This window comes from Procambarus clarkii, chromosome 55 (genome assembly GCF_040958095.1).
Source record: "Procambarus clarkii isolate CNS0578487 chromosome 55, FALCON_Pclarkii_2.0, whole genome shotgun sequence".
Classification (NCBI taxonomy): Eukaryota; Metazoa; Arthropoda; class Malacostraca; order Decapoda; family Cambaridae; genus Procambarus; species Procambarus clarkii.
Window position 1 is genome coordinate 21,835,215 of NC_091204.1, and position 19,149 is coordinate 21,854,363.

The following is a 19,149-nucleotide window of genomic DNA, read 5'->3' on the forward strand; positions in this document are numbered from 1 at the left end:
TGAGATAGGAAATACGACGAATCATTTTTGTCCCGCCCGGAATCCTCGATTGTGAATGGAAAATAGAAAACGACTCTATAAATAATTATCCCTTTGACGTCATAGAACGAACATGATATCTTGTGAATCACTTGCTATGTTTATAGCGATATAAAAATACACAGTTGATCCGGGCACAAAGTTGAAGATGATATTCAATGGTGAAAAGTCCTAATCAGGGTCAATGACAGGCACAGTTCCCTGGGTGATTGTTGCATGAATAGAAGGGACCTGAATGGCAGGGACCCAAGTGGTAGGGGACCAAAGTTGCAGGGGACCAGAGTGGCAGGGACCTGAGTGGCAGGGACCAGAGTGGCAGGGACATGAATTCCAACATGAAGAACAAATAATTAAAGGTTTAGGACAATTAATTAAGAATTCCGAATTACATTTATTAAAAAAAATAATCTTTTTCTATCATGCGCTTGAAACAATCCAGCGACCCAAATTTCATAAGTAAACAATCATATATCACATTCTGCAAATTTCCTCTCCTGAATATTCATATAAGTTTTTGTTAAATAGGTTAAATAAGGAAATCTATGGGTTGACTATTTCTTACTTTTTATTGATTGAAGTCATTAAATTTACAGAACTCACACAAGAATAAAATATGTGTGAATATATAACATAATGATGACCAAACATCAACTAACAAGATGAAGACGGTTCTCCATCATCTGTTGTGTGGTTTGGTCATCAACAAATTTCCTGCAGTTATCTCTGTTGCTGACATTGAAAAGTGTCATTGTTGCCGTAAATGGTCATATTGTGGTTGTCGTAAATGTACACTCACTGTGGCAGAGCCCTGGGAGTGTTCCTCCAGGCCAGAATGTCAGCTTGGAGTTGGGGCAGGCGAAAATAGGAGCCGTGTACCAGACGGTGCCCCGTGAAGGGGTCGGAGGCCGACTCCAGCAGTAGGCGGACCAGCGTCGACTCGTCTATCACCCTCTTGGACGGTGTTACGGCCCTCTCGGGACGCAACGGAGTTCTTACTCTGATGTTGTTAGAGGAAGTTGTATCCGACCCCAAGCCAGTAGTGGCTTTCAAGGGATGAGATCCGTGACGCAAGTAACTTAAAGGGGAAGGGAAATAAAGTCAAGAACTTAATATAATATATTGACCACCACCAATAAATAATATATAAAAAGAGTACACGGGGGGAGGGGTATTAACACTGTACACAAACGTCTTCTCCTGAAGACTCTGGATCCAAGCTCTCGGTGCTAAGTCTTCGGTGCTTTCGTGGCCTCACAACGAATCCTTTGAGAAGCTGAGCCTACCCTGGCCACAAGTCAGCCAAAACACAGGTCCACTGGGGGCACCGCCGTGGAGGCCGTCAACCACAAGTCCAGCAGGTCTGCTGGCAGGTTCCGGATCAGCCACGCTGGTCAGGCCACTCCATGAACGATACTAGGGTAGCGCCCTAGTCAGGAGCCTCGTGTGATACCACAAATCACTCTCCTGTCCTCAATACCCCAGTGGATAATCGTCTCCAGCAGTCGGTCCCGGGTAATCCTTCAACTGCCACTCCACTGGCAGGGTAACACCACAGTGTTCTTCCGGGGGGACGACTTCACAGCTGCTGCAGCAAAGCACAAGGTATGGAGACGGCTGCCTTGGGTAGACTGACTCAACTTCCATCACAACAGTCCCAGGTCGACTCTGTAAGCAGACACGTCATCAATAACAGAGACACACTACAGCACCCCACTTACAGGCTCAGACACAAACGCCCACCTATCCACTCCATAGATGGCGCTGGTGTCTGAGCACCACCTCATCAGAGGTCAGCAGCGGCTGTGTTGAGCGCTGAACCGGACTGGAAACTGGCCCTCGAGGCCAGTACACGTCGTCCTCACCAGGTGTCGTCGTCCGTTTGGAGGGGGTTTCGGGAGCCGACCCACAGATGGCGTGGTCGTCACTGCTCCGTGCTCGGACGCTGGATCCGGGTTCGTAACACCTCCCCACCAAAAAGAATTTGGTTTGGGTTTCTAGAAAGAGAATTACAAACCAAATTAGTACGGCGACACAACTCCAAATGGACTCACTTATACTGTAAGCTGGAACGGCGAGGCTGTCTCGTCCACAGAACTGTACTAAGGAGAAACCCTGGCACAAAGGGAGCTTGAAAATGGCAGGCGATGACCTGCCTGACGTAATTTTCCACACCTCCTCTGTGATGTCAAGCGGGGGCATCATCTCACATCTCTCAAGTAAGGATCGGTGTGGACACGATCTGGGGCGACTCGACACTTCCCTATGTCGTGGCACCGATGATGGCTGGACACAGACGGCATTTCTGGTACCGATCCGGCGGTCCTTCAGGGAGTCGGGCACCTGGAATACAGGGGTCTGATAATTCAGAGTGACAGCGGGTAAAACAGTACTTACAGCATACTCTACTAGGTCCACACCTAGTCCCAACGGGGCTGTTCGTACGTCGCAGATGGCATTCGCTCTGCCACCGTCAGGTCGACCAACGTTCCACATAACGCTGCATTGAGGTTCAGCAGTCACGCGGGGGGTGCCAACCTGTCGGAAACAGTCACTCACATTATCATATCTCGTACCTCCTGTATCAACCATCACCTTTCAGGTCCCTTCATCGACTGCAACACTCATAGTGCACGTCTCTAATCCCTGGGATCTGATGTTCAAGGGAGCCATCATCCTTCGGGTCGTCCACTGATCCTTACTGAGAACACACATGAGAATCAAACAAAATATCGCTAAAAAACATGGGGCCAATTGAGGGATAAGCTTCCCGAGCCTGTCATGTCCATAACCGGCTATATCCACTAGCCTGGTTTGGACCAAAGAGGACACTAGACCTTTCACACACACCTCACATACCTCTGACGTCTGGGGAATCTCTGGCCGGTTCAGCATACATTGTACTTTGCCAGGCTGCAAGTACACAGGTGCCTTCACTCCAGACTCCGCGGTATCCGTGGGTGCTTGCACACAAGGCCTCTCTTATTGCTCAGGTACTTCTGCCATCGTAACCTCATGTTCCTTGTCGAGAGAAAAATCAGGAGACACTGCTAGAACGTTCTCAATCTGTAGGGGAGAGGACAAATTAAACTTACTTAAATCCGGGTCTGTCTTTACCTGGACATTACCACGGCCCGTCGTTACCTCAGACCTTGCTGTTCTGGCTGACTCGTCCGCGACCTTGGGAAGATTGATGCCCCAATCTGTCACCAAGTCGTTGGCTAGTACCACGTCAATCCCAGCCACAGGGAGGGTATCGACTACTGCCAACGCACATGTGCCGCTGAAGTAAGGCGAGTCGAGATGTACCGGCACTAAGGGGGCGATGTACTGAGTCCTTGGAAACCCAACCAGGACAACCTGTTGTCTCCCGTCCACACTTACTCCCTCGGGTAACGAGCTTCTCACGATCAGGGACTGGGCTGCTCCACTATCTCTGAGCACTACTACAGATCTACCAGTATGATCACTCGATACATACCCGCCTGAAGTGTGAGGGGAAAACAATTTGGGTTCTTCCTCCGTCGTCGTCGACTGGCTTCCTGCTGGTGATGTTACACAGCTTATCATCATCACCTCCCTTCGTGCGCCGCCACCTCTTCTGCCTCGGCACATAGCAGCTACATGCCCTTTCTGCCCACAAGTCCAGCACACCACATTCCTCCTCGGACTCCGGTGTTTAGGACTGTTAGGACTAGTCCTTCGAGGGCTACTTGGGGGCGTCTTCTTAGCGCTTTGTGGGACGGGTCTTTCCTCTTCGTCATGAGGTCTGTCGAACCGGCGTTGGTAATTCCTTGGGACGTACTTAGCAGACGGCCTATGAGTCAGGATGTATTCCTCAGCCATTGTGGCTGCTGCACTCAAGGTCTCTACCTGCTGTTCCTCTAGATACGTCTTCAGGTCTCCAGACAAACAATCCTTGAAGTCCTCTAGCAGTATAAGCTGCTCGAGGTCTTCTTTGGTCTCCACCTTCTGAGAGGCACACCATTCCTGAAAAAGTCGCTCCTTGATTGTGGCGAATTCGGTCAAGGTGTGCTCTGAGGTCTTCTTCAGGTTCCTGAACTTCTGCCTGTAAGCCTCAGGTACCAATTGGTACGCCATGAGCACAACCTTCTTCACCTTGTCATAATCGCCGGAGTCGTCAAGGGATAACGTGGAGTAAGCGATCTGGGCCTTCCCAGTCAAGACTGACTGTATCATGATGGCCCAATTCTCCCTTGGCCACTCCAAAGAGGCAGCGACTTCCTCGAAGGCTGCAAAGAACTTCGAAACTTCCCTCTCGTTGAACTTGGGGACCATTTTGATGTTTCTTACCGGATCGAAACTACTGGTGTCCGTTGTTTGCCTCCGACCACCGCCTAATCGCAAAACTTCTAGTTCATGTTGTCTCTCTTTCCTCTCTGTCTCGTCGTTCTTGCCTGTCTCGTTCTTCTCTTTCTCTTTCTCGTTCTTCTCTTTCTCGTTTCTCTTCTCTTTCTCGTTCTTCTCTTCTTTCTTCTCGTTCTAATTCTAAACGCCTCATCGCCAATTCCTTTTCTTTCATCTCCATTTCTTTATCTTTTAATTCTCGTTCTATTTCTAACTTCTTCCATTCTATTTCTCGATTAATTTCCAAGGCACGCATTTTTACTGTAAGCAAGCTAATATTCAGCTCACCTGCATCACTGTCAATGTCACTGCCTTTCTCTTCCCTTTCAGTGGAAGCAACTTCTTCACCTTCCTTTGTACTAGGAGTCTCGCCTTCCTGTTTCTCTTCTGCCTTCAAGTGCCGGTGAACCTTGGACAAGATCTCCACACGGGAATCACTGGCACGGATCTTGATCTCCAGGTAGGCGCTCACTAGTACAAGTTCTGGTTTGCTCAGATATTTTAATCTGGCAAGACAGTCCTCTCTGTTCAGAAAAGCCTGAACATCGTCCAGATCATCGATGGTAGCTTTTTCTGCCATTGTCACAGATGAAACACTCAACTAGCACTTAACACACCGCTTTCACGTTAGCACTTCACGCACCGAGCACTGTTCTACGTCAATATTGCACTTTATCGCACCTGGCACTTCACTTGCCAATATTGCACGTAATTACGTCGGGCACCGCACTACCCAATATTGCACTGAATCCAAGCGAACACTTCGCTCTACAATATTGCACTGAATCACGACGAGCACCGCACTACACAATATTGCACTTAATCGCTTAATCTCAGCGAGCACCGCACTGCACAATATCGCACTTAGTCACTCTTGAGCACCGCACAGGACGTATAACGTCACAATCGTCACACGGGGGGAATTATATACAGAGATTACGCCACTTCACCACCCCTGTCAAACATACTTAACAAGGGGACGGATCCCGCTGGGGATGCCAATTATGTTACGGCCCTCTCGGGACGCAACGGGGTTCTTACTCTGATGTTAGAGGAAGTTGTATCCAACCCCAAGCCAGTAGTGGCTTTCAAGGGATGAGATCCGTGACGCAAGTAACTTAAAGGGGAAGGGAAATAAAGTCAAGAACTTAATATAATATATTGACCACCACCAATAAATAATATATAAAAAGAGTACACGGGGGGAGGGGTATTAACACTGTACACAAACGTCTTCTCCTGAAGACTCTGGATCCAAGCTCTCGGTGCTAAGTCTTCGGTGCTTTCGTGGCCTCACAACGAATCCTTTGAGAAGCTGAGCCTACCCTGGCCACAGGTCAGCCAAAACACAGGTCCACTGAGGGCACCGCCGTGGAGGCCGTCAACCACAAGTCCAGCAGGTCTGCTGGCAGGTTCCGGATCAGCCACGCTGGTCAGGCCACTCCACAAACGATACTAGGGTAGCGCCCTAGTCAGGAGCCTCGTGTGATACCACAAATCACTCTCCTGTCCTCAATACCCCAGTGGATAATCGTCTCCAGCAGTCAGTCCCGGGTAATCCTTCTACTGCCACTCCACTGGCAGGGTAACACCACAGTGTTCTTCCGGGGGGACGACTTCACAGCTGCTGCAGCAAAGCACAAGGTATGGAGACGGCTGCCTTGGGTAGACTGACTCAACTTCCATCACAGCAGTCCCAGGTCGACTCTGTAAGCAGACACGTCATCAATAACAGAGACACACTACAGCACCCCACTTACAGGCTCAGACACAAACGCCCACCTATCCACTCCATAGATGGCGCTGGTGTCTGAGCACCACCTCACCAGAGGTCAGCAGCGGCTGTGTTGAGCGCTGAACCGGACTGGAAACTGGCCCTCGAGGCCAGTACACGTCGTCCTCACCAGGTGTCGTCGTCCGTTTGGAGGGGGTTTCGGGAGTTGACCAACAGATGGCGTGGTCGTCACTGCTCCGTGCTCGGACGCTGGATCCGGGTTCGTAACAGACGGGAACAACATCACCGGAGCCTCCATTACCGCCCGCGTCATGCTGTCTATAAACTTCTTCGGGACCACCCAAGTGAATTCCTGACGCGATACTGACAAATGATGTAAAAAGCAGAAATCTGTTTGCTTACTAAGGTGAGAGAACTGCTATGCGTGGTCACGTTTTAGAACCTGCGAAACATATATAAATATTTCATCTAAGGATATTTTTTGGTAAATGTCATCTAAATCAGCGAAGAGATCATCGTAATACTTGGAACCTCTTCCAACCTTGAGCTGTAACGCAGAGCACACCGTAACTGCAGAAGCTGTGAGAGTAACCAGGAACGCTGCAGCGGCCTGAGACAGTCCGGGAACCCCATAAGCTGTGGGGGTTGTATCAACCAACATCTTATAGACATGCAAAATTTCACTGAACGTGTATAAATACCGTTCTATACAATAACTACTTCTCCTGTTTATTACAACTTGAAATTCAGCTAGATTAGCCTCCACCTTTTGCTTTAAAAGCTGCACCAGATGGTTGAAAAGGAATGCTTCTGGTCCAACCTTAAGTCGCCTTACTTGGTCCACAGCTGCAGCAGTAACACCATTTAGGTCTCCCCATTTATTAATGTTATCTAACACACCCTTGAGAGGGCGAAAGAGGGTCGCGTGTAATAAACCGGACATCAGATGGTCCAGAGTCATGTAGTGACTAGTATTGACCAACCCTGCAGCTGCTTGCACCCGAGGCGGCATCCTGAAGGTACGTCTCTGGCCACATCCCGACCAAGTGCAACAATTCCAGCCGCAGGTGCGGGTTGGGGCACACTTCACGGTCGCAGAACATGGCGAGTACCCAGGGTTTTAATGCAGTAGACTCGAGTGAAGCAAAATTTAAATTGTTGTTATTCGCCCAGCACTTTGCTAGCTTAATAATTTTCCAGATAACGTCCCCCCATTTCCCTGTTATCCTCACCGACATCGTTGCCATACGCGCGGAGAGAGATAAGGTCCATAAAACTCCAAGCTGGATTTTGCTATCATGTAAACTCGCTGAATACTTACTCAGTCTCTCCCTACTAAAAAAATGAATATATTCCTCTGACATGTACATTGCTCTTAAAATTCGGTGTGGATTATGTAATGAGAGGAATTTCAAAACCATTGAAATAAGATATTGTTGGAGTTTTGGAAAAGTATTATCGTGAGCTGTGGGAGAATATTTGATAGTATCCATTGTCTCAACGTGATCAAGAAAGATGTTCGAGTGCACAACCAAAAGAGTGAATCACTGAGCTAGACTAGATTGATTGATGAAGATTAAGTCACCCAAAAGGTGGCACGGGCATGAATAGTCCGTAAGTGGTAGCCCTTTTGAGCCATTACCATTAACAAGAGCTGATACTGCAGATCTGTGGAGGTGCAACTGCACCCTGCGTGACGGGAGATGTCTCCCGTGGCTAGACTAAGATTGATTGATTGATAAAGATTATGCCACCCAAGAGGTGGCATGGGCATGAATAGCCCGTAAGTGGTAAAAAAAAATTTCAGTAATTCTTTTCAGTATTCTGAGGTTGCATTTAATCATCAAGCTGTTATCGCGGGGGAGAATACTGCTTCACAGTCTTAATGAGGGTGTCCAGCTTCTGGACACCTTTGTTGACCAGGAGAGTGGCTGTGTTGATGGCTTCAGGGTGGCCACTGCATGATTCAGGAACTCTTAAAGCTCTTCTAAGGTCATTGGTTGCTTCACATTCCAGAAGATAGTGAAGTAATGGCTTTTCTGTGACAGATTGGCAGAAGATGCACTCTCTCTGTCGGGGTTCACCAATCTCCCAGTTGCATCTGTAACCTAGACGTAGTCTATATAACCTAACTGCTATTTCCCTGTGGATTCCTTTTGGGATATTTAACCATTCTAATTTGGTTGCCTGAAGATACCATGTTGCAGAGGGTGAACCTTCAGCTATTCTCTGGTGTAGGTCGGCTTTGTTGAGATGTGAGAGTTTTTTGGTGATGATGTTTTTTATGTTCTCTAGGCTGGGTTGAATTGTTTTATGTATCACTGGATGACGAGTTGCCAATTTATCAATTTCATCAGCTTTCTCATTTAATGGGATTCCAACATGGGATGGGATCCAGTTTAAGGTTATGCTGAGTCCTTTGCCTTTAGCGACTGCTCCAAGATACAAAATGGTGTAATTATTTCCACATTATCTTTCCACTGTTTTTGTCCTAGTATTTGAAGTGCAGCTTTTGAGTCTGTGTGTATGATTGCATTTTGAGTGTTTTGTGCAATCACATATACGAATGCCTGTTGTATGGCAAAGAGCTCAGTTTTGGTTGATGATACTAGTCGTCCCAGCCTTCAATATGCCTGTACGCTGGCCGTGCAAAGAGCAGCGCCAGCACTCTCATATTCTGTGTCTCCGATCCGTCTGTGAAGATGTGGGCGGCTCCTGCTACTGCTATGCTATACATTTGCTCTTCTATTATGCGCCTTAGGATTGTCGGATCATAGGCAGCCTTTTTCATTGGGAGACTTTCTATTACTATTTTGAAAGTAGGCTCTTCTCACGGTGCGGAAGGAGTGTAATTTGGGTGTGGATGATCACCCTCTCTGTCAAGAATCATGCTTTTTAAAAGTAGTCACCGAAATTCTCTCCCCAATACTAAATAGGTTCAATTCCATCCTCATTATCTCAATCATAGCATATTTTGGGCATCCTAAGATTTTTTTCATGGCTTCATTTTGTATCTTCTCCAACTTGCCCGGTCTACCTTTACCAAAACAAGAAATGACAGGTGCAGCATAATCAATCAGGGATCTCACAGTACTCAAGTTTATCATTCGTAGCACAGGGACTCTCACTAACTTTCCACAGCATGCCAAGGCCTTCAGAGGTTGCAATCTCATCCGACAATGACTCACCAGTGTTCATCTCAGCTTCCAAACTCTCATGGGTATATCCAACATATGTGCCTAAATATTTATATATATATATATTAACTCTCTCTATATTTTTACCATTTATTTTTAGTATAATAGGCCTCCGACTTCGACATTCAAACAGGGTGCAGTCGCACCTCCTCAGATCTCCAGTATCAGCTCTTGATACTGCTAATGGCTCAAATAGGCCACCACTTACGGGCTATTCATGCCCGTGCCACCTTTTGGGTGGCTTAATCTTTATCAATCAATCTTACATTCAAACTTACCTTTATCATCAACTAAGTCCCATTTGATGACAGATTTACGAAATTATCCATCATCGTCTGAACCTTTGAAATATCTTTGCCGAGAAGCAAAATACCATCGGAATATATGATCAGAGTTACTCCCATTAAAGTATCTCTCAAATGCTATCCTATTCATTAGAATATTAAACAGGGTGGGGACTCAACACTTCCAAGTAGCGGAATGAAGATCCACTGCGATGTGGTACAAACAAGCCACTGGTTACTCCTCTTTCAAGCCTGGCAAAAAGATATCCAGAGACATTGCAATAGCCATACACAGACTCAGACTTGGTTACAAGTGCTGCTAGGAGATAACAAACCCAAAAGTTAAAGTGTCATATCTGTGGAACATGCAGAGACGCCACTATTGCATTATTTACTGGAATGTGAAGCAACTGAAGAGCTGCGCATTAAAGTCAATATTCATCCAACGACAGCAGCTGCATTAGATGCAAATTCCATAACGACTACAATGGTCAGAAAAGCAGTTGAAGAATGGAGCATACTAGAGAACACTGTGCATCTATGTCTGCCATCAATATAATATTATTAATACACAACTAAAACCAGTGTGCTAAAACGAAAATGAAAAATAAGAATATGTTGCACATTACACCCAGAAGTCACAATAGCGTGATGCATCAAATGAACAAATCCACAAGGGTCGTGACGAGGATTCGAACCTACGTCCGAGAGCATCCCAGACGCTGCCTTATTCGACTGAGCTACGAAATGGTAAAAGAATTGCAACCGAACAATCATCCGAACAAATTCCTTGTGGATGTGTTCATTTGATGCATCACGCTATTGTGAGTTCTGTGTGTAATGAGGTAATGGCGAAGAGGTAGAACAGCCTATTGACATAGCTGAAGTGCATAGGGGAAATTTCGTAAAACCCTGGTTTGTGTCTCGGAGACACTGCAGGATCCGTTGGTAAATCAAGATGATTTCCCGGTTGCAAACCATTTACTATGTCGTAGCTCAGTCGATTAATGCAGCGTCTGGGATGCTCTCGGACTTAGGTTTGAATCCTCGTCACGGCTCTTGTGGATTTCTTCATTGTATAGGCTGTAATCTACATTATTCTACAGTCCCTTGATCTTGTCTACAGTCCACTGATCTACGTCCTTGCCATATTAGAGTGGCAGGAACCTGAGTGGCAGAAACCTGAGTGGCAGGGACCAGAGTGGCAGGAACCTGAGAGGTAGGGACCAGACTGGCAGGGACCAGAATGGCAAGGACCTGAGTGGCAGGAACCTGAGAGGTAGGGACCAGACTGGCAGGGACCAGAATGGCAAGGACCTGAGTGGCAGGAACCTGAGTGGCAGAAACCTGAGTGGCAGGAACCTGAGAGGTAGGGACCAGACTGGCAAGGACCAGAATGGCAAGGACCTGAGTGGCAGGGACCAGAGTTCTAACATGAAGAACAATGCTTAGGTTTAGGACTATTAATTTAGAATTCCGAATTACATTTTTTTATCAACTTGCCTATCCTGCGCTTGAAACAATCCAGCGACCCAGTTGGCGGCTCGACAACATATTCGAGCGAAGTACGTTGATTTCATAAGTCAACAATCATATATCACATTCTGCAAATTTCCTTACTTGAATATTCATATAAGTTTGTGTTAAATAGGTTAAATAAGGAAATCTATGGGTTGACCATTTCATACTTTTTACTGATTGAAGTCATTAAATTTACAGAACTCACACAAGAATAAAATATGTGTGAATATATAACATATAATGATGACCAAGCCTCAACTAACAAAATGAAGACGGTTCTCCATCATCTGGTGTGTGGTTTGGTCATCAACAAATTTCCCGCAGTTATCTAGTGGTAAGTGGTACCACTAGATAACTAGTGGTAGTGGTACCACTAGATATCTAGTGGTAGATGGTACCACTAGATAACACTAGATTATCTAGTGTAGTGGTAAGACACTCGCCTGGCGTTCCGCTAGCGCTATGTCATGGGTTCGTATCCTGGCCGGGGAGGATTTACTGGGCGCAATTCCTTAACTGTAGCCTCTGTTTAACGCAACAGTAAAATGTGTACTTGGATGAAAAAACGATTCTTCGCGGCAGGGGATCGTATTCCAGGGACCATAGGATAAAGGACTTGCCCGAAACGCTACGCGTACTAGTGGCTGTACAAGAATGTAACAACTCTTGTATATATCTCAAAAAAAAAAAAAAAATCTCTGTTGCTGACATTGAAAAGTGTCACTGTTGCCGTAAATGGTCATATTGTGGTTGTCGTAAATGTACACTCACTGTGGCAGAGCCCTTGGAGTGTTCCTCCAGGCCAGAATGTCAGCCTGGAGTTGGGGCAGGCGACTGTAGGAGCCGTCGACCAGCGGGCGCCGTGTGAAGGGGTCGGGGGTAGACTCCAGCAGTAGGCAGAACTGCGTCGACTCGTCTATCACCATCTTGGATGAGAGCATCATCACCGGTGCCTCCATCACCTCCTGCGTCACGCTGTCTCTAAACTTCTTCGGGACCACCTTCGATGATTCCTGATGCGATACTGAGAAATGATGTAAAAAGCAGAAATCTGTTGTCTGCTTACTAAGGTGAGAGAACTGCTGTGCGTGGTCACGTTTTAGAATCTGAGAAACAGATAAAAATCTTTCCTCTGTAGATATTTTTTGGAAAATATCATTTAAACCAGCGACGAGATCCTCGTAATAATCGGAATATTCTCCAACTTTGAGCTGTAACGCAGAGCACACTGTAGCTGCAGAGGTTGTGATGGTAACCAGGGGTCAGATTCATGAAGGTACTTACGAAGGTTTTTCTTCTTAGCTACGAATGTTTTCCTTCTTAGCGCCTTCGTGGCGGCTACGTCGTTATTCAGGTAGCTACACTAAGTCGAAAAACCTTCATAAGTTTGGTCCGGTGATCTTAGTGAGGTGTCGACCACTCGTAGCTTTACGTAAACTGGATATAACTCAATTTTTCTCTACTACATAACACTAGGATCGATTTTAAGATTTTGGAACATAAACAAAAGATTATAGCAATTGAATCTCGTAAAGAGGAGTCCTTCGTGTTAGTTATATATGCATTCTCTGCTTGAAACTTTGAGTAAATATGTCTTTTATGATATTAGAATTAGTTTTATAATGGCAAGATATTATACCAGTAGTTATTAAGTAAATAAACACTGGTGAACATGAAATATGAGAGAAGATGATGAGACCTGCCTGATGGGATCATTTACTATCACCAAATGCTCCTGTTCACCTAGTAGTAAGGGTGTACCTTAGCTATACATACCCATTTCAAATTTATTTAGTTTGGTTTTATTTTGGAATTAAATCTGGGTGAGACATAAAATAAAAATATGCTACACAAATGATGTTAGGTAAGGAGAAGGGTAAAAAAGTAAAAAACTTTATTCATTTAATAATTAAAGTTATAATTATGACTACATGGACATTAAAAAAGAGAGAGGGAAGTAGGGGTCCAAGACCTCTTCCTGTTACACAACTTGGGTGTGGAACAAGTAATTATCAAAAGAAGGCACCATGCCGGGAAGGCTATGTAGCAGTAAGGCAGTGAGGTGAGGCAGCTACTTATTTGAGAAATGCTTATTTTATTTACCTTATAAGCTGAGGCAGCTTATTTTATTTGAGGAATACTCAGCTGATTCCTCTACATTTAGCATGGAACAAATTTGTGTCCAAGACCTCTTCCTGTTACAAAATTTGGCTGTGTGTAACCAAACTAGAAGTGCTCTACAAATCAAGGGACCCAGAATGTGGAATGACCTCCCGAATCATGTCAAAGGCTGTACCTCTCTCAACCGGTTTAAGAGTAAAACCAAGTACTACCTAATTAACTCCATGTAATCTACCTTACCTCCTAAATGTCAACCCATGTCTTGCTATTCTTTAAACAACGCTGTTCACCAACGTGTACAATTGCTGATTTGTGCTATGTTAACCCCTCCCCTTTTTTATTTTTTATTCCTTCTTTCAACACAATTTATACCTAATCCCGATTACTATTAAGTTTTAGTCTAAGTGTTTTCCCCCCACACCTTGCCCGAAATGCTATGAGTATTAGTGGCTTTAGGTATTGTATGTACTAGCTCTGACTATAAATAAAACCTGATGTTTGTAAACCAACTGTATGTACTTTTCCTGAATAAAATTTATTTTTTATTATTTATTACAAATACAAATACAAATATAAATATATATTCAGGTAAAGTACATACATACAAGGTGAAATACAAAAGTTGATGGATTTATTGATAGGGCTAGTACATACAATGCCTAAAGCCACTATTACGCAAAGCGTTTCGGGCAAGAAAAACACTAAGACTAAAACTTAATACTAACTTAGATTAAAGTATAAATTGTGTTGAGAAAAAATCAGAAAAAAATGAAAAAAAAGAAGGGGGGGGGGGGGAACATGGCAGAAAAAGGCAAAAATACAATTTGGTCAACAAACAGCATTGTTTAAAATCGTAGACATGGGTTGACATTTAGGGGTGAGGTAGGTTACATTGTGTTAATTAGGTGGTACTTAGTTTTTATCTTAAACTGGTTGGGAGAGGTACAGTCTTTAACATAATTGGGAAGGTCATTCTACATTCGAGGTCCCTTGATTTGTAAAGCATTTCTAGTTTGACTAAGTCGTACTCTTGGAATATCAAATAGGTATTTGCTTCTGGTGTGGTGCTCATGGGATCTGTTACAACCTTCTAGGAAGCTTTTAAGGTCAGGAGTGACATTGCAGTCCAGCGTTTTATATATATAAAATACACATGAGAGGATGTGCAGTGACTTAATATCTAACATATTCAGAGATTTGAGTAAGGATACCGAGTGATATCTGGGGCCAGAGTTAGATATTGTCCTAATAGCAACTTTGTGTTGAGTAATTAGAGGATGTAAATGATTTTGGGTAGTAGAACCCCAAGCACAAATACCATAGTTGAGATAAGGATAGATGAGAGATTAATAGAGTGTCACCAGGGCAGGGCGAGGTGCATAATATCTGATCTTAGAAAGAATGCGAACAGTTTTTTAAACTTTTTTTGATATATTTAGAATGGGTCCCTGGAAATTCAGCTTCCGATCAATGAGATCTCCAAGGAATTTGCCATCTACTTTGTTACAAATTTGGGTATTGTTAATCCTGAGATTTATTTGATTTGAGGATTTATTGCCAAACAAAATATAGAAAGTTTTGTCAATATTGAGGGGGAGTTTTTTGCCAGTTAGCCAGTGATGGACTTTATTTAGCACAGTATTCATTGTGACATTTAGAGCAAGGGGGTCAGGACTGGAGTAAATGAAGGTCGTGTCGTCAGCAAATAGAATTGGTTTGAGGTGTTGGGAGGCATTTGGAAGGTCATTAATGTAGATGAGAAAGAGGAGAGGGCCAAGTATGCTCCCCTGGGGAACACCAATGTTGATGAGTAGGGTGGGAGAAATTGAATTATTCACAGAAACATATTGGAGCCTGTCAGTAAGGTAAGACTTTAGGTACTGCAGGGAGTGACCTCTGACTCCATAATATTGTAATTTAAGAAGAAGGTTTTGGTGGTTGACAGTGTCAAAAGCCTTACGCAGGTCCACAAATAACCCAATAGGGAACTTATTTTTATCAAGAGCGGCATGTATCAAGTTAATCATACAAATAAGTGCATTGTTAGTGCTTTTTTGGGGTCTGAAGCCATATTGACACGAGCTAAGTATATTGTGTTTTGCTAGATAAGAGTAAAGCTGCTTGTAGATAAGCTTTTTCAAATATTTTAGACAAGTTTGGCAGAATTGATGTAGGTCTGAAGTTGTTAACATCAGTGGGATCACCACATTTGTGGACAGGGGTTACTCTCGCTGTTTTTAGAATATCTGGAAAGGTTTGGAGTTCAAGTGACTTGTTGAAGAGCAATCCAGTGGCAGGAGCTAAAAATCTGGAGGCATTTTTGTAAATAAGAGTTGGTATCTCCTCAAGGGCACTAGACTTGGTTTTAAGGGAAAGGATTATGTCAGTAGCATCAGTGGAATTAGTAGGCATTAGGTACTGATACTGGGGATAATTACCTGTAAGATAGTCCTGAATATTAGTACTGGAAGATGGAATATCATTTGCAAGGGACGACCCAATGGAAGAGAAGAACCTATTGAACTCAAAAGCAGTGTCAGAGGCTGAAAGCAGACCATCATTATTTGATAGGAGTATTGGTTTGTTATTTAAAATCTTCTTTGACCCCAATATTTGTGAAATTGTGCTCCATGTTTTCTTAATGTTGCTCTTTGTGTGGGTAAATTTATCTTCGTAGTATTTAATTTTGGCTCTCCTAATTATCTTAGATAGCAATGATGAGTAATTGTTTGAAAATTCTTTGGAGACGATTCCTAACCTATACTTCTTTTCAAGGTCATGTTTTTTATTAATGGATTTAAGTATCCCCTTTGTAAGCCAAGGATTGTTTAGCCTTTTAGTTGTGACTTGTTTCGTTAGTATAGGACAGTGGGTGTTATAAAGGATGAGAGTTTTATAAAGAAAAGATTGCACTGCTAGGTTGATGTTCCCTATGTTACCTAATTCGGACTCCCAGTTGACATTAGCAACAGCAGCTATAAAATTGCCTATGGCAGTTTCATTGTGCAGCCTAAAGCTTATCTCCCTTGTCTCTAGAGGTGGTTTGTTAATGTTAGTTAGGAGAAATGTGGGGTAATGATCTTTTTTTTTTTTTTTTTTTTTTTTTTGAGATATATACAAGAGTTGTTACATTCTTGTACAGCCACTAGTACGCGTAGCGTTTCGGGCAAGTCCTTAATCCTATGGTCCCTGGAATACGATCCCCTGCCGCGAAGAATCGTTTTTTCATCCAAGTACACATTTTACTGTTGCGTTAAACAGAGGCTACAGTTAAGGAATTGCGCCCAGTAAATCCTCCCCGGCCAGGATACGAACCCATGACATAGCGCTCGCGGAACGCCAGGCGAGTGTCTTATCACTACACCACGGAGACTGCAAGTGCTATCGATGATTATCCCTGAAGTAAGCGGAGAGGTTATGTTGGTCCAGATGTGATCAAGAGCTGTGGCAGTACTATCAGTGATTCTAGTAGGTTTAGTCATTAAGGGTATGAGGAAGCAGGAATTCATACAGTTGAGGAAGCTGGCAGAAGTAGAGTTTTCAGGCTCGCAGAGGTCAATATTAAAGTCCCCTGCGATAATTAGATGGTTTTTGTTCAGTCTGTTATCTACTATTAGATTTCTAAGATTAGAGTTGAATTCGGACACATCTGTGTTAGGAATTCTATAGACTGCTCCCACAGTCAGGACAGACTCAGCACCCTTGCCTGTGAAACTGGCGAAGATATACTCCCCACATTAGTCTCTAGTTCTAATTACTTTTAAGCAAGTTAGTTCTTGGTGGTAATAAAGAGCAGTACCACCACCTCTCTGAATTGGTCGACAGTTGTGAATTGCTGAGTAGTTTGGCATGTTAAAGAGTTGAGTAGTATCCTCTTTTAACCACGTTTCAGTAAGTATAATAAAAGATAATTTGTTGTCAGTAGTTTCAATCAAGGCACTAACATCATCGAAGTGTTTGCTTAGTGATCTTACATTCAAGTTAATTACAGAGATATTGTGATTATGTGTTAGTACATTGTTTACATCATAAGCTGTAAAATATCTGCAATTTTGATTATTAAAGTGATGATTGTCATAGATAGTGGATAAGAGTTTTAGTTCAGGGTCTATACTTGTTTGCATAAGAAGGCTGGTTGTAGGAAAACAAGGCCAGAATGGCAATTACAAAACAAAATTTTGACATAAAAGGGGGAAAAATAAAAATATAAACACGATTATACAAGACAAACACAAAATAAACAAAAAAAAAATGACAAATAAGGTAGATTGCTTACAAGTACTCTCAGGTACACTGTAAGTAATAATTTGCATTTTGAGACAGGCAAAGCCAGGGGTACAATGGAGTAAGGGAGTATGGCGGGCTAGGCAACCTAGATAATAAATGAAAGCAAAGATAAAAGTTGAATAATAAATATATGCAAATTTAATCTAATGATTATTAACTATAAATAGATTAGTTATGATCCTATAATTAATAAGAACTAGAGAAAGTATTAATGCACTCAATTGATTAAGTCAAATAACTGACTAATATCAATTTAATTAAAATTTACTTTAAAAAAGTGTAACAAAGAGACTTTGGATACCTAGCCCGCACTAGGTGACAAGGGGGGTTAATTATGTTGACTCAATGAGAGGGATAATAAGGTGAGACAAACCACATTGGGAGAGGAAAGTGTTGAGGTTATCCTCATTAGCAATTGTAAACATTTTTCCCTCTGAGGTCTTTCTCACTTTAATCATGTCATCTCTAACGAAGCACTGATGAATCGCAGCTGGGTTTTGTTTACGGATTTGAAGCAGGCGGTGGAGGAGTTGCTGTCTTTTTCTAGTCAAGCACTCGTTGATGTAGATTCCCTTTCGTTGGGATGCAGCTGTCGGAACAAAACGCGATTTTGTTGACTGGTAAGCTAGTTTGAGGCGAATTTTTCGCTGATTTACGTATTTATAATACGTAGAATACGCTGGTTCGTATTTATTAATCAGTAAGTATTAAAAGAAGGCACCAAGCTGGGAAGGCTATGTAGCACCATTGTGTGTACCAATAAACCAATTTTTTTTAACAAATAATGCACCTGTATGGTAAAACAAATCCTGTCAGCTGTAAAAATATTGATGCAGTTATTTAAATAAAAAATATAATGAAAGAAATATTACTGGTTTATTTTTAACCTATCTTTTGTACTGTACAGTATATCCAAGGAAGTGAAAAATTGAGACATAATGCACAATTTATTGAATGATTAGCATATATTAGCAGTTCAAAAGAAATATGACTATTACATATCAGCATGAGATCTTAATGATCCATGGTTAACATGATTTAATAAGGATAATACAGTATTTGTAATAATACAAACTATAATTTAAAATCTTTATTACTGATTTATTTTATTAAGAAGATTAGGTATACACAGCAATGTGCTGCTACCCTATTATATATGGAATATTACACAGTGTAGATAAAAAAACTAGCTATAAGTTTATTTAATACTCCCATCTCACAGGATGGTTAGACATACATGGAATCAATTTAGAAAATACCAGTCTCAAAACAAAAAACAAATCAACTCTGACTAAACAACTCACGATTATAGCTGGTACACTCTGTGCTATACAATATTTGCGATTTAATAAGGAAATAACCCTGTATATCAAATATTCTTTCCTCCAGTGACTTGATAAGAGGAATTAGCTGCCCATTCCTCACTCAATTCCTTTTTGTGGTGTTTGGTGCTACAAGTTCCATTGTTCATTAGTAATGTTATGTTAAGTGATTCCAAGTACATTCTGGTGCAGTGTAATAAGTATAAATATTATTGTTTTTTTCAGCAGTTGAAGTGCATTATAGACAAATTTTATGTTTTCCCCAGACCTTAATCTGA

The 19,149-nt window shown here is 42.8% G+C and overlaps 1 protein-coding gene across 1 annotated transcript; it reads left to right on the forward strand.

The window, feature by feature from the left end:
- Positions 1-10,271: 10,271 nt before the first annotated feature.
- Positions 10,272-11,072, forward strand: LOC138352963 (uncharacterized protein in mobD 3'region-like). Its single transcript, XM_069305626.1, has 2 exons — positions 10,272-10,370; positions 10,776-11,072. The coding sequence occupies exons 1-2, from the start codon at positions 10,272-10,274 to the stop codon at positions 11,070-11,072; spliced, it is 396 nt and encodes a 131-aa protein (XP_069161727.1).
- Positions 11,073-19,149: the final 8,077 nt, after the last annotated feature.

What these genes read in the sequence shown, in the direction of transcription:
- LOC138352963 (XM_069305626.1), top strand. Translation starts at nt 10,272, where the DNA reads ATGCATCAAATGAACAAATCCACAAGGGTCGTGACGAGGATTCGAACC. An exon ending in TTCGACTGAGCTACGAAATG is followed by an intron (nt 10,371 to 10,775) that starts GTAAAAGAATTG and finishes TTGCCATATTAG; the next exon opens with AGTGGCAGGAACCTGAGTGG.